The 14,253-nt window shown below is 38.1% G+C and overlaps 1 protein-coding gene across 4 annotated transcripts in view; it reads left to right on the top strand.

The window, feature by feature from the left end:
- Positions 1-2,817: 2,817 nt before the first annotated feature.
- LOC148846643 (Transducin/WD40 repeat-like superfamily protein) overlaps positions 2,818-14,253 on the top strand; it is a 61,744-nt gene continuing 50,308 nt past the window's right edge. Inside the window, exons 1-3 of one of the 4 annotated variants that reach the window (XR_016102244.1) lie at positions 2,818-3,245; positions 3,332-3,471; positions 6,377-6,529. Coding sequence is in view for 2 of the 4 variants with exons in the window: in XM_088955034.1 (XP_088811160.1) it covers positions 3,236-3,245; positions 3,332-3,471; positions 6,359-6,529 (321 nt within the window). In the remaining 2 variants the exon portion in view is untranslated. Of the gene's footprint in view, positions 3,246-3,331; positions 3,472-6,358; positions 6,530-14,253 lie in introns of all 4 variants that reach the window. The other 3 variants (XM_088955035.1, XR_016102243.1, XM_088955034.1) reach the window with 3 other exon arrangements.

The following is a 14,253-nucleotide window of genomic DNA, read 5'->3' on the forward strand; positions in this document are numbered from 1 at the left end:
GGTTCAAAGTATCCAAAACATAAATCTATATCTATACTATTATTAAAAGAGTGAATGATAATGTGAAAATTTTACTTGACTAAAATACGCCAATTTTTTAATTTGATCCCTCTCTAATTGTAAGGATAAAAATGTAATTTGAACTATTACATTTTTCATCATTTAAATCCCTCTCATTAATTCTTATATTTAGGAAATTAATTCCAATTCTTTCATTGAATCCTATATTAATTAACCATATTAAAGGAAGGATAAATTACTTAAACTCCCTTTGAAGTTTTTGACTATTGCTGAAATCTCGCCAAAAGTTTGGTAATGGCAATCACCTCCCCTGTACTTTCTGACACAATTACGAGTAGACCCCCTTAGAATCCTCTAGTAAGAGGCACAAAAATGCAGTTGCTTTTTACCAAAAATGTTTACTTTCCTAATTTTCTCTTCATATCAATCTGCACAAGCCCTTTCAATCTCTTTTCTGAACATGATTTATGTTTCACTCTCATCATATCAATTGTTCAAAGGTAAAGCCATAGCTTTAAACTCTCTTTTTTAGTTGTTCATAAAGTTTGTATTGTTTTTTTTTTCTATAAAAATCAACCTTAATAGTAATTGTAGGGCATTTTGGATATTTTTGCACCCTTTGTTAGAAGATTTTAACAGAGGGGGTCTACTTGCAACTGTGTTAGAAAGTTTGGGGGAGGTGATGCAATTACCAAATTTCAAACAATGTTTCAATGGTCAAAAACTTCAAGGGTGGTTTTGACAATTTATCCTAAAGAAAGGCCTACTTGGTTTGTGGGAATAGGGGAATGGAATTAGAATCAAAATGGGTCATTCCAATCTTAACTGTTTGGTTGGGTAGAATCACAATCCTGTAATCCCATTCCCATTCTTGGTGAAATGGCATTCCCCCATTGGAGGGAATGAACCAAACACACTATGGGAATAGACCATTCCGATTCTGGTTCTAACAGATTTTGATTTCAATTTTGTCTATGAAACAAACAAACTCTAAGTGTAACAAAGAATTATTAATTTCATTGATGATAGGTGTTAAATACAAATTTAAAAACCAACACAAAAATGGAGTTGTTTTTGTATTCAAGGGTGAGCCAACAATTCAACCTTTTGGGTCAAATGTATCAACACTAACACTATATATCTTAATTAAATAATAATAAAAATAAAAATAAAAAGGTGAAAACACACAAAAGTGTAAAAAATATAGAATCTCTCTCTCTTTTTTTTTTTTTAAACAACCCTTAGGCTAAATACATTGCACCAAATCTTCTTCCAGTACAGGAATAAGAAAATTAGGAGGTAAGGACCAAGTAGTGATCCTATACACATGATAAGCAAAATTTGCATTTACATGGGCAGCCCTATTACTTGTACGAGGGATAAAGGAGATTAAAACATAACGAAATTCTTGCAAAAGATTTATGCGATCAGCAATAACTATATGAAGTTGCCAAGAGACATCTTAAGCGGCATCCAACAGGATATTTGTTATCTTTTGCGCATCTCCTTCAATGTGAATATGAGAGAAGTGGAGTTCCTTTGCCATTTGGAGTCCAGCTCTGAAAGCTTACGCCTCAGTAATGTCAAGATCTGTCATTTCCATACAAATGACTCTACTAAATACAAAACTTCCAGTGTGATCTTTCAAGATAATGCCAAGCCCAGGAAAAGAATATGTATTTCACCATCGACATTAGTCTTTAAGAATCTGTATTTGAAGAAAACATATTATTATCATGAAAAATTGACATATTAAAAGTTGTACAATATTTTGAAAATATATTATTTGATATCATTATTATCATGAAAAATTGACATATGCATGCTTACTAGTAGTATCTAAAATGTAAATTCCAAGGAAATACATGGATATAGTAATGAAACTCAAATAAATTCTAAATGATAAATAATACTAAACGTAAGTTTTAGATGACTATAAATGAGTTATACACACCTGATAAATACATATCTCTATGGTTTTTATTAGCTTATGTGAAGTGTAAACCATGGGACAGTTGGTAAATGTTGAAATTTGATCAAAAAATTGAAATATGTATATATAATCTTAGTTTTCAAACAATCACTATAATTTGTGTTAATATTTAAAAATATACAGATTTTAATAATCAATTTTTATCATTTACTAATGATCATTCATTAAGGAGATAACTAATGAATTCTCATAATTTTCACTACTGAAGTTTTTAAACTGAAAACATCAAGTGGTTGGCACATCACTTTAGCCACATACAGGACAATCATTATATAATCAAATTTAATTATCATAACTTTCATCAAAATTAAAACAAGTATCCACTTTATGGAGAGTGATTGGCATTACTCAGAAATTGTTATGAGTAATGCTATAATTCGAGACAGATGGGCTCCACGACACGGAAGATGTTCCCAATGCATGGGGCGGGGGATGAGCTGTGAGGTTTTTTCATAGCTTGAATTGGGATCTGTTTCTCACAAAGCGCGTCTCACACTGATTTCACAATCACTTCCTACATGAGAGCATCTCCCCATACAAATACTGGAGATATTCTTTATGTGTGGCTAGAATATGCCTGTCCACAGGATTTTCCATTAATTCTTAATGTTGACAGCTGTCTTGAATCACCTTCCAATAAAATATATTCCAACCCTACCCACATAATCTTACACCGCACATCTCATACATGATGGATCCCACATACATAATAGGTCCCGTCTCATGAGATGTGCGATGTTAGATCAAATTAGTAGAAGATCTCGACTCCTACTAGGGTGGCTAACAGAAAGCCTGTTGAAAGCACAAACTGTCAGATGTGAACAGGCAAAGTTTTCTCGTTGAGCCATGTGGCTTGAGAGACGCTCCAACCATAACGCAGGCTGGATCTGCTCCTTACTCAAGCCGCCTCACAAACATCCTATCATGCACATCCTACACGACTCACACAGACCGGATGTGCCTGTGAGGCGCCCCTGTATGAGGAGCAGATTCCGTTCCTTACCAGACATATTATTGCAACTTTTTGCCGCGATTCATTCTCTGGCTTCGTTTCGTTTGAACAGCTTATTGCCGCGAAACGCTTAGGGTTGTGTTTTTAATCCGACTATATTTCTAGCCCTAAAATCTCCCCCTTCCTCTCTCTCTCTCTCCCTCTCTCTCTCTCTCTCTGCGCAACCTGACATTGAAAGTTCGAAGACAAGCTTTTGTCATCGTTCAGAGATGCCTCAAGGTTATCAATTTTATTAGTTTGAAGTTGAAAGAGTAGTTTCTTTACTTTTTTTTTGTATTCATTAAGTGTATTTGATTACTCTGCAGAGCTTCCTGGTTTCTATTATGACCCGGAGAAAAACAGATACTTCCCTATCAAAGGTCCTATACCTGGTTCCAGTCGTTATTCATCCTCATCATCAACAACAATATCGATTTCTCAAATACCATCTTCCAAGTCCAACGAGGTAAGCTCACGACACTGTTCTCATCCTCCTTAACGAGGTAAGCTTGGATGAATCAAGGAAAATTGTCCAAATTCCATTTAATAGGCAATCAGGAGTTAATAGGGGACCCATCTTCATTTTAAAAGAACGTAACATGATACATGTATGCCATTACATAATTAGATTGGCTTTTTGCAACTGGTCCCTGATTAATTGAGTGTTACTGGTAAGTGGTAACTCAATTAGTTTGGTTGTGTCTTAATGGTTAAGATGAAGAATTAAAAGTTAGGAGGGAGAATTACCCTAATAAGAGCTACCTTGACTAACTTACTTACCTATTTTTTGTCTGTTTTTAGGATACCAGTTAGGGAAGCTAGAAAACTGGAGAAGTTGATGAGAGATTTCTTATGGGAGTCGGGACAAGAAAAAATGATCACTTGGTTAATTGGGAAATTATGTGCATAAGTAAAGAAGATGGGGGTTTGGGACTTGGGAGGGTAACTAGAAAAAATCAAGTTTTGTTAGGGAAATGGTTGTGGCAATGGCCATTGGAAAGAGAGAGATTGTGGCATGAGGTGGTGGGAAGTATTCATGGGAGGTCAGAGAATGGATGGGATGCTGGTATATCAAGGCAAGCTAACTTAGCAGCACTTTGGAAGGCCATTCACAACACCCTTCCTCAATTCCTCAATTTTATCAGGTATGAAGTTTGTTCTGGCAACACTGGTCATTTTTGGGAGGATATTTGGGTAGGAGACACACTTTTAAAGGATCTGTTCCCTTCGCTATTTTCTGTTTCTTTGTACAAAAAAGAGGTAGTTTCAAAATTTGTCTCACCTTTGAGAACACCCTTAGATCCTACTTGGGATTTTGGGTTTCATAGAGGACTTAGGGATGATGAAATTGAATCTCTTTTTGTTTTGCTTGGTTGTCTTAATTAGGTTTGTTTGGATCCCTCCAAACCGGATAAGAGGGTATGGATTCCTTGACCCAATGAAACTTTCACTTGTGCTTATTTCTTCAAGTTCATTTCTCAACTTTCTACTCACTAACCCTTTCCGTCAAAAGAAATTTGGTGCAGGCTAGTTCCCCAAAAAATTATGGCATTTTGTTGAGAAGTATTCCATGGGAAAGTAAACACTCTAGATAACCTACAAAAGAGAAGACCTTTCCTCTGTATCTCTCCTAATTGGTGTATCTTCTGTAGAGCTCACAGTGAGGATTGTTACCACTTATTAATATCTTGTCCCTTTTCTGTCTCACCTTTGGGCTTGGCTACTTTCGTTGTTTGGGAGTAATTGGAGTTTACTAGCAGAAGTTCACATGCTCTTTAACCATTCTACCTTTTATTGGCCTACAACAATAGGGAGAATTATGTGGAGATGTGCTCGTGCTGCCTTGACTTGGATTCTTTGGGAAGAAAGGAATATTAGGATTTTTCAAGAGAAGGAAATGAGTAGTTAGGAATTGAAAGACTGTGTGTTAAATAGGGCAATACCTTGGCTGAAGACCTTGAAAATCTTTCATCAATTCTCCTTTAATGACCTTTGGAGAAATTGGTCAGCAATAGCGAGGTGTTCATTTCTAAAGGACAAATCAATTATAAGCTAGTCTTTTCCATCCGAAGGCTCACTGAAGTTGAACTTTGATGGAAGTAGTATGGGTAATCCAGGATTATCCGGAATGGGGGGTGTTTTGAGAAACGAGAAGGGAGATATTTTGTTGCTCTACTCAGGTCCCTTGGGAATTGGGGACTCCATCAGGGCAGAACTTTTAGCTGCTGTATAAGGGGTGCAATTTGCAAACCAGTTGGGGGTACAACACCTAACAATCAGGGGGGATTCCAAAGTGGTGGTGGGTTGGTTGAAAAATCCTGAAGAGGCTATGTGGCGTTACAAGAATGAAATGAAGAAATTTAGTTGGTTGACAAGGAATATGTTGGTCACTGTACAGTGGGTGGGGAGATCAGCAAATACTTTGTCAGATGTGTTATCTAAGCAAGGGGTAAATAGGGAAGAGTCGTTTTGGGCTCAGTTGTGATTCTTGCTTTTCTTTCCTAGTTTACTTGTAAGATTCAAGGAGGGGCTGTAGCTCGCGCCTTTCCCTGGGATGTTGTATGAACTCACTCTAAATCTGCTTCTCAATTAATAAATTTATTATCATTCATCAAAAAAGAATGAAAAGTTGTATTGTCAGCTATCTTTTTCTGGAGAATTTCTCCCTCCATTATGATAGCTAATGTACATGGCAACATTGGCACACATTAAAGGAAACTAAATGGATTACAAGGGATCTGGTGGACTCCTTTCATTGGGTTTATAGATCGGCAAACAACATGACAGGTTCATTAGCTAAGCATGGGGTAAACGGGGGGCAGTTCTTTTGGGGGACTGCCAACTGATGTATATCCAAAAGACTGTATGAGGGTGGAAATGAGGATAGCCCAACAAAAAGGGCCAGCTATCTTCATAGATAACATTCTTCTGTCACAACCAATAAAGTATCAACATTAACAATAAAAGAGAGATAGATATGCTTTTGTCCACTCAACTTTCTCCCAAACCTCTCCACCATTGGGTCCTTTATAGGTTCTTTAATGTTGTGTTTGGTACTATTGCTGTTTCTACGTGAAGTGTTTTGAGTTGATCCATATAATTTGGTGAGAGAGAGATTTTTTCTATGTGAAACATCTTGGGTTGATCAATACACATTGTTGTTTCTACCTAAAACATCAATTTGACGCTTAACTATTGACTCAATGAATACATGCATTTTTTCTAGATGGAGTGACAGAGTCTTATATATGATGTGACAACATATATTTCTTCATTTCTTTTTTTTTTTTGTAAAACAACAACAACATATATTTCTTTATTTTTCTTCTCATGCAACTATAATTTGCACCTAGTTGCCAATTCTTTTGCAGGCAATTGAAAAGTTAAACACATTAAAGAGAAAGAGAATCAGAATTGCAAAGCTGCTTCAAGTTAGGGAATTGCATGGTAAAGTGTTTAATTTCAATCAGTTGAGGTGTAATTTTCAACAGGAATACCAAATGATGCAAGCTTCTCATTCTGTGGTATGTTCACTTAATGATCAGGCTAATTGTTTTAAATGCATACTTTTCCCATCATGTCTAATAATTGCTTTGAAATGATGATGCTTACACTGAAATTCAATTTAGATTATAACAAATTAAGTTTTTACATTGACACTGATACTGTTCCAAATAATCTTTTCCAAATCTTCAAAGCCTGCAACCATATAGGAAATATTTACATGTTTAATTGTCAGACCAACATGGCTTTTGCAATGCCACAAAACAGATACAACCTATGTATTTCAGATGCCACTGTTTAGGCATTTTTTTGCTCTGATTGATAACAATTCACCTTATTAAATTATGGTAAAAATTGTCTAACACCCCCTCAATCTAGAGCATTATGCCATTAAGGATTTTCTCTCTCTTTCTTTCTGTTACGAAATTATAGGCTGTAAATATGTAGTATTAGCCCAATTAGGAATAGCTTGATTATAGGAATTATTCTTTCTATTTTAGTATTTACAAGGCTGTATGATTTTTTTCCTTTTTTGTATCTGCAAGGCTGTATGATTTTCTTCATTTTTTGTATCTGCAAGGCTGTATGATTTTCTTTCTTTTTAGTATCTACAAGGTTGTATATATATGTACTTTCTCAATAGAAAGACATCAATTTCTTCTAATTCTTGTTCTATCACATGGTATCAGAGCTGGAGACACCAATTCTAGTCTGAAACTAATTTCTGGTTTTCTTTCCTCTGCTGCCCAAGTGAGCAGTTTTGAATTTTTTACGTTGCCCAAGTGAGCAGCAACTGCGATCTCTAGGTCACCCATTCCGAGTGAAATCTGCATCTCATCGCCCCTACCAGTGGAAGCGGAATCCCAGATCGGCCTACCCACCTTCACCCATCTCTTCTTCACTTCGATCGAGAGAGGGCTTTCAAGTCTGCAATAGGTCGGAGAGTAGCACAACAACCTCGGTGTTACTCTTGTGGTGTTTGTTTGCCCATCAGGAAAGTCTTTCTTCTCTGTTCTTTTTATACAGTTGATATTTCGGTGCTACCAGTTGTGGTTTCTTGCTATTTGGGTGTTGCATCTGCTGCCGATTCTGTTTTATTGGCTTTGCTGGTTAAAAGTTTATTTTCCTGTGTTTATGATGGCGGTTGAACAAAAGAACTTGGCTATGCCTAGTGTTATCCCCATTCTGTCTAAGATAACTGAACAAAAACTAAATGAAACTAATTATTTAGACTGGAGTAAGACTGTTTGTTTGTATTTACGGAGTATCTCTAAGGACAACCATCTGACTAAGGACCCTCTTACTGATGAGACCCGCACTGAGTGGCTAAGGATTGACGCTCAATTGTTTTTGCAAATCCGCAATTCTATTGAGAATGAGTACGTCGGTCATGTCTCTCATTGTGAGTTTGTAAAAGAACTAATGGAATATTTGGCTTTTCTGTTCTCTGGTAAAGAAAATATTTCCCGTATTTTTGATGTTTGCAAGACATTTTATCGGGCTGAACAACAGGATCAGTCTCTTCAGACATATTTCATGAATTTCAAGCGCACTTATGAAGAATTGAACGCCTTGTTACCTTTCAGTACTGATATCAAAGTTCAGTAGACTCAACGTGAACAGATGGCTATTATGAGTTTTCTGGCTGGCCTTAATCCTCAATTTGATGGTGCTAAGTCACAGATTTTGTCTAATCCTGAGATTACCTCTTTAAAAGAGGTCTTTATTAGGGTCCTTCGTACAGATACTGGTTCCTATACCTCACCTGTACAACAACCTAGTGGACTTGTCAGTCAGAATAGTGGATCAACTGGCCGGTCTCATTCTCAGAATAGTAGCAGAGGTGGCAGTGATAGTGGTTGGAATGCTGGAACTCAAGCCACAGGGGGAGTAGTTTGCTACTATTGTCATGAACCAGGATGCACTAAAAGGACTTGCTAGAAATTGCTAAAGAAAAACCAGAAGTCTTCTAGGTCTCAGTTAGCTCATGTTGTAACTACGAGTGATGTTCCTCATCCATCGTCAAATCAGACCATTACAATTTCTGCAGATGAATATGCGAAATTTACCCAGTATCAAGAGGCATTAAAGAACTCCTCTCAGTCCATCACTGCCCTTGTTGAGTTAGGTAAAACCAATACATGTCTTCTTTCTTCTTCCTCTCAGTGGGTCATTGATTCTGGTGCAACAAATCATATGACATGTAATCTTAGTCTCTTTTCCACTTTCCAATCACATACTTTTCCTTCTTCAATCACCTTAGCAGATGGTTCTATTTCTTCTGTCATTGGTTCTGGCACTATCAATCCCATACCAACACTTTCTTTGTCATCTGTATTGAGTTTACCAAAATTTTCTTTTAATTTGGTATCTGTTAGCAAACTCACTCGTACTCTTAACTGTTGTATCTCATTCTTTTCTGATCATTGTCTGTTTCAGGATCTTATGACGAAGAGGATTATTAGTAAAGGACGAGAATCAGGAGGCCTTGACATTTTGGATACCTAGGAACCTCAGACCATTGCCTGTTCCAGTACTTTATCTCCTTTTGAAGCTCATTGTCGGTTGGGGCATCCATCTTTACCTTTGTTAAAGAAGTTATCTCCTCAGTTTCATGATGTATCTTCTTTAGATTATGAGTCTTGTCAGTTTGCAAAACATCATCGTCTATCGTCTGTTTCTCGAGTTAATAAAAGGGCTAGTCATGCTTTTGAGTTAGTACATTCAGATGTTTGGGGACCTTGTCCTATTATGTCTAAGACTGGATTTTGATATTTTGTTACCTTTGTGGATGATTTTTCTCGTATGACTTGGCTTTATTTAATGAAATCTCGTTCTGAGTTGCTTTCACATTTTAAAACCTTTTGTGCTGAAATAAAAACCCAGTTTGATGTGTCTATACAAACATTGCAAAGTGATAATGCCAAAGAATATTTCTCTGATTCCTTCCAGACTTACATGACTCAGAATGGAATTCTCCATCAATCATCTTGTGTTGATACTCCATCTCAAAATGGAGTGGCTGAGAGAAAAAATAGACATTTTCTTGAAACTGCCAGGGCTCTTTTATTTCAAACACATGTTCCTAAACATTTTTGGGCTGATGCTGTTTCTACAGTATGTTTTTTGATTAATCGCATGCCTTCCACTGTTCTAAATGATCAGATCCCTTATAAGATTCTGTTTCCTAATAAATCTGTGTTTCCTGTTGAACCTCGTATCTTTGGATGTTCTTGTTTTGTTCGTGATGTTCGTCCGCAGGTTTCCAAATTGGACCCCAAGTCATTAAAATGTGTCTTCCTAGGATACTCTCGTCTCCAAAAAGGGTACATGTGTTTTTTTACTCTCTTGAATAGGTACCTTGTGTCAGCTGATGTTACATTTCATGAACATCTTCCTTTCTTTACTGCTCCATCTACACCTGTGTGTCCACAAGAGGATGATGATCTACTAGTGTATCATGTCATCGGTCCAGACGCTAGTGTTGTTCCAATTCCCCCACCACCACATTCTCAACCAAAACTACCTATTACTCAAGTCTATTCTCGACGACCTAATCCTCTTGTGAGAAGTCCGGCACCGGTCTCTTCTTCGTCATCAGATCCAATGCCCAGTGATATTGATCTACCTATTGCTCTTCGGAAAGGTAAACGTCAATGTACTTATCCAATTTCCTCTTATATTACCTATGATCGTTTGTCCTCTACTTGTTTGTTTGTTGCCTTTCTTGATTCTGTAGGGATTCCCAAAACTGTTCACCAGGCTTTATCCCATCCTGGGTGGCATGATGCCATGCTTGAGGAAATGAATGCCTTAACTGAGAATGGTACTTGGGATCTGGTCGATTTACCTGCTGGTAAGAAAGCGGTTGGATGCAAGTGGGTCTTTGCAGTCAAATTTAATTCTGATGGATCAGTGGCTCGTCTGGTGGCCAAAGGCTATGCACAGACATATGGAGTGGACTATTCTGATACTTTCTCCCCTGTGGCAAAATTGACTTCAGTTCGATTATTTATTTTTCTGGCAGCTACATATGATTGGCCACTTTACCAACTTGATATTAAAAATGCTTTTCTGCATGGAGTTCTTCAAGAGGAGGTTTATATGGAGCAACCACCTGGGTTTGTTACTCAGGGGGAGTCTGGGAAAGTTTGTCGTCTTCGGAAATCGCTGTATGGACTAAAACAGAGTCATCGAGCTTGGTTTGGAAAATTCAGTCAGGCAGTAGAGAGGTTTGGGATGAGGAAGTGCAAATCTGACCATACTGCTTTCTATAAGCAGTCCACATTTGGCATCATTCTACTTGTTGTATATGTAGACGATATTGTTATCACTGGGAGTGACACGAAGGGAATCTCATCCTTGAAATCCTTCTTGTAGAGTTAGTTCAATACTAAAGATTTGGGGCACCTAAAATACTTTTTGGGGATTGAGGTGGCAAGGAGTAAAAGAGGCATTTTCCTGTCTCAGAGGAAGTATGTTTTGGACCTGTTAACAGAAACTGGGAAACTGGGAGTCAAACCATGCAGTACTCCAATGCTTCCTAACCAGCAACTCACAAAGGATGGAGATGCTTTTGATGATCCTGAACGATATAGAAGATTAGTTGGAAAGTTGAACTATCTCACAGTGACTCGTCTAGACATTGCTTACTCAGTTAGTATTATAAGTCAATTTATGTCATCTCCCACAGTGCATCATTGGGCAACCTTAGAACAAATCTTGTGTTACTTGAAAGGAGCTCCTGGACGGGGATACTGTATCGGAATCGTGGTCACAGTAACATTGAGTGTTTTTCTGATGCGAACTGGGCAAGTTCCAAGATTGATCGAAGGTCCACTATTGGCTATTGTGTTTTCGTTGGTGGTAATCTAGTTTCGTGGAAGAGTAAGAAGCAAAATGTGGTGTCGCGATCTAGTGCAAAATCTGAGTATAGAGCAATGGCACAAGCTTCGTGTGAGGTTATGTGGGTTTTTCAACTCTTGATTGAGGTCGGTCTTAAAGTCTTAGTTCTAGCGAAGCTATGGTGCGATAATCAAGCTGCGATTCATATTGTTTCGAATCCAGTTTTTCATGAACGAACTAAACATATCGAGATAGACTGTCATTTCGTTCGTGAGAAAATTCAACAAAACTTGATCTCTACAACATATGTGAAGACTGGAGAGCAGTTAGGAGATATCTTTACAAAAGCTCTTAATTGAGCTCGGATTTCTTATATTTGTAACAAACTGGGCATGATTGACATCTATGCTCCATCTTGAGGGGGAGTGTTACGAAATTATAGGCTGTAAATATGTAGTATTAGCCCAATTATGAATGGCTTGATTATAGGAATTATTCTTTCTTTGATTTTCTTCCTATTTTAGTATCTACAAGGATGTATGATTTTCTTCCTTTTTTGTATCTGCAAGGCTGTATGATTTTCTTCCTTTTTTGTATTTGCAAGGTTGTATGATTTTCTTCCTTTTTAGTATCTACAAGGTTGTATATATATGTACTACTTTCTCAATAGAAAAACATCAATTTCTTCTAATTCTTGTTCTATCACATTTTCTTTCTCTCTTTCTCACAAAATTGAAGAAAACCTTAATGTGTTTTGTCCTTTCATGAAAAGCTGAATTAGATGCAACCTGATTATCATGAAACAATTTTATGGCTGCTATTATTGGAGATTTCATCTCTTTGAGTAGATTGAAGAGGATGTCATGTAAAGAACTAGAGCAAGTTGGGCAAAATGGTGGGGTGCATCTGGATTTTTGTGTAATAGGTGAATACCACTTAGATTAGAAGTAAAATTCCATAGAATAGTTGTAAGGACAGCTATGTTGTATGGAGCAGAGTGTTGGGCAGTCAAGAAACATGTCCAGAAAATGAATGTGGCATAATTGTGAATTCTAAGATGGATGAGTAGAAAAACTAGAAAGGATAGGATCAAGAATGAAGTCATCCATAAAAACCTAGGAGTAGCTCCAATAGGTGATAAAATGAAAGAGTAGACTAAGATACTGTTATGGACGAATTCCTCGGAAAGACGTACCATCGCCGCCGGCAGCAACAGGAACCTGACCCACCGCCAGATTAGATTAGATCATCTTACTTGTTCTTATCTTATTCTATTGCTCTTATCTTATCTTGTTAGTAAGTTATCAAATTAGGATTAGTTTATCTTATTATCAGATTAGGATTAGCTTATCTTATCCTTAGCAAGATAGAATTGGAAGTCTCCCTATTCAGCAAGGAGACTCCTTAAGATTAGGACTCTTGTAATCTCCTATTTAAGGAGACACCATTATTGAATGAGGATATCGAATATTCAGTCAAGAAAGAGAGTAAAGGAGAGTTAGGTGATCTCTTGAACAAATCACCATTAGGGTGCCTAGATAGGTTCATCAAGAGTAGGGAGGAACAAGGGAAAACAAAGGGTTTCCCCCATGGACCAACCCGTGACGAGATCCTATTCGCGGGCCCATAACATTCTGGTATCAGAGCTAGGTTGTCATGGGAGATCTGCAGCAGCTATCATCCAGGGTCCACGAACTGGAGCATAGGCTCGTAGAAACCAGAAAGGAGGTTCGTGAGGTCAAAGACGATGTTCGGGAGCTGCAATGCTTGTTGGAATCGTATTTCTCTAACAGGGAGAGGAATCCAGAAGGGGCTGTAACCACAAACAGCCTCCGACCAGACTTGACGGAGCCGTCCGGCAAACAACAGCAGCAGCAGCAGCAGACTCTTCTTGGTCCACAGCAGCAGCAACACCCTCAGCCACAGCAACCAGACAACCAACAACAGCAACAACTGCAGCAGCAAAAGCAACAATATGATCAACAACAGCAACAACAGCTTCTCCGAGCAGCTATTACTAGTCCTAGTATAGTTGCCCCGAAACTGGGCCCTAAGTCCTATGGGCCCTTCAAGGTTCTACGACAGATTGGCAGTGTGGCCTACCAGCTAGAACTGCCAGAGACTAGTCGGGTTCATGATGTCTTCCACATCGCCTTGCTGACACCATTTACGAGTGTTCCTCCGGACCAAGTCCCCTCCCTACCACCCCTGCAAGATGGCAAACTGATTCCCCAACCTAAAGCTGTCATCCGCTCTCGTTTCAATCAAGGAGTTCTTGAAGTCTTGGTGAAATGGTGTAGCTTACCATCGGCCGAAGCCACATGGATCCCATTGACAGAGTTCCAAGCCACATATCCGGAGTTCGAGCTTGAGGACAAGCTCGTAGTCCAAGAGGGGAGTAATGTTATGGACGAATTCCTCGAAAAGACGTACCATCGCCGCCGGCAGCAACAGGAACCTGACCCACTGCCAGATTAGATTAGATCATCTTACTTGTTCTTATCTTATTCTATTGCTCTTATCTTATCTTGTTAGTAAGTTATCAGATTAGGATTAGTTTATCTTATTTAGGATTAGTTTATCTTATTATCAGATTAGGATTAGCTTATCTTATCCTTAGCAAGATAGAATTGGAAGTCTCCCTATTCAGCAAGGAGACTCCCTAAGATTAGGACTCTTGTAATCTCCTATTTAAGGAGACACCATTATTGAATGAGGATATCGAATATTCAGTCAAGAAAGAGAGTAAATGAGAGTTAGGTGATATCTTGAACAAATCACCATTAGGATGCCTAGATAGGTTCATCAAGAGCAGGGAGGAACAAGGGAAAACAGAGGGTTTCCCCCGTGGACCGACCCGTGACGAGATCCTATTCGCGGGCCCATAACAGATACATAG

This window comes from Nelumbo lutea, chromosome 7 (assembly GCF_056320005.1).
Source record: "Nelumbo lutea isolate HS-2025 chromosome 7, American lotus-T2T, whole genome shotgun sequence".
Lineage (NCBI taxonomy): Eukaryota > Viridiplantae > Streptophyta > Magnoliopsida > Proteales > Nelumbonaceae > Nelumbo > Nelumbo lutea.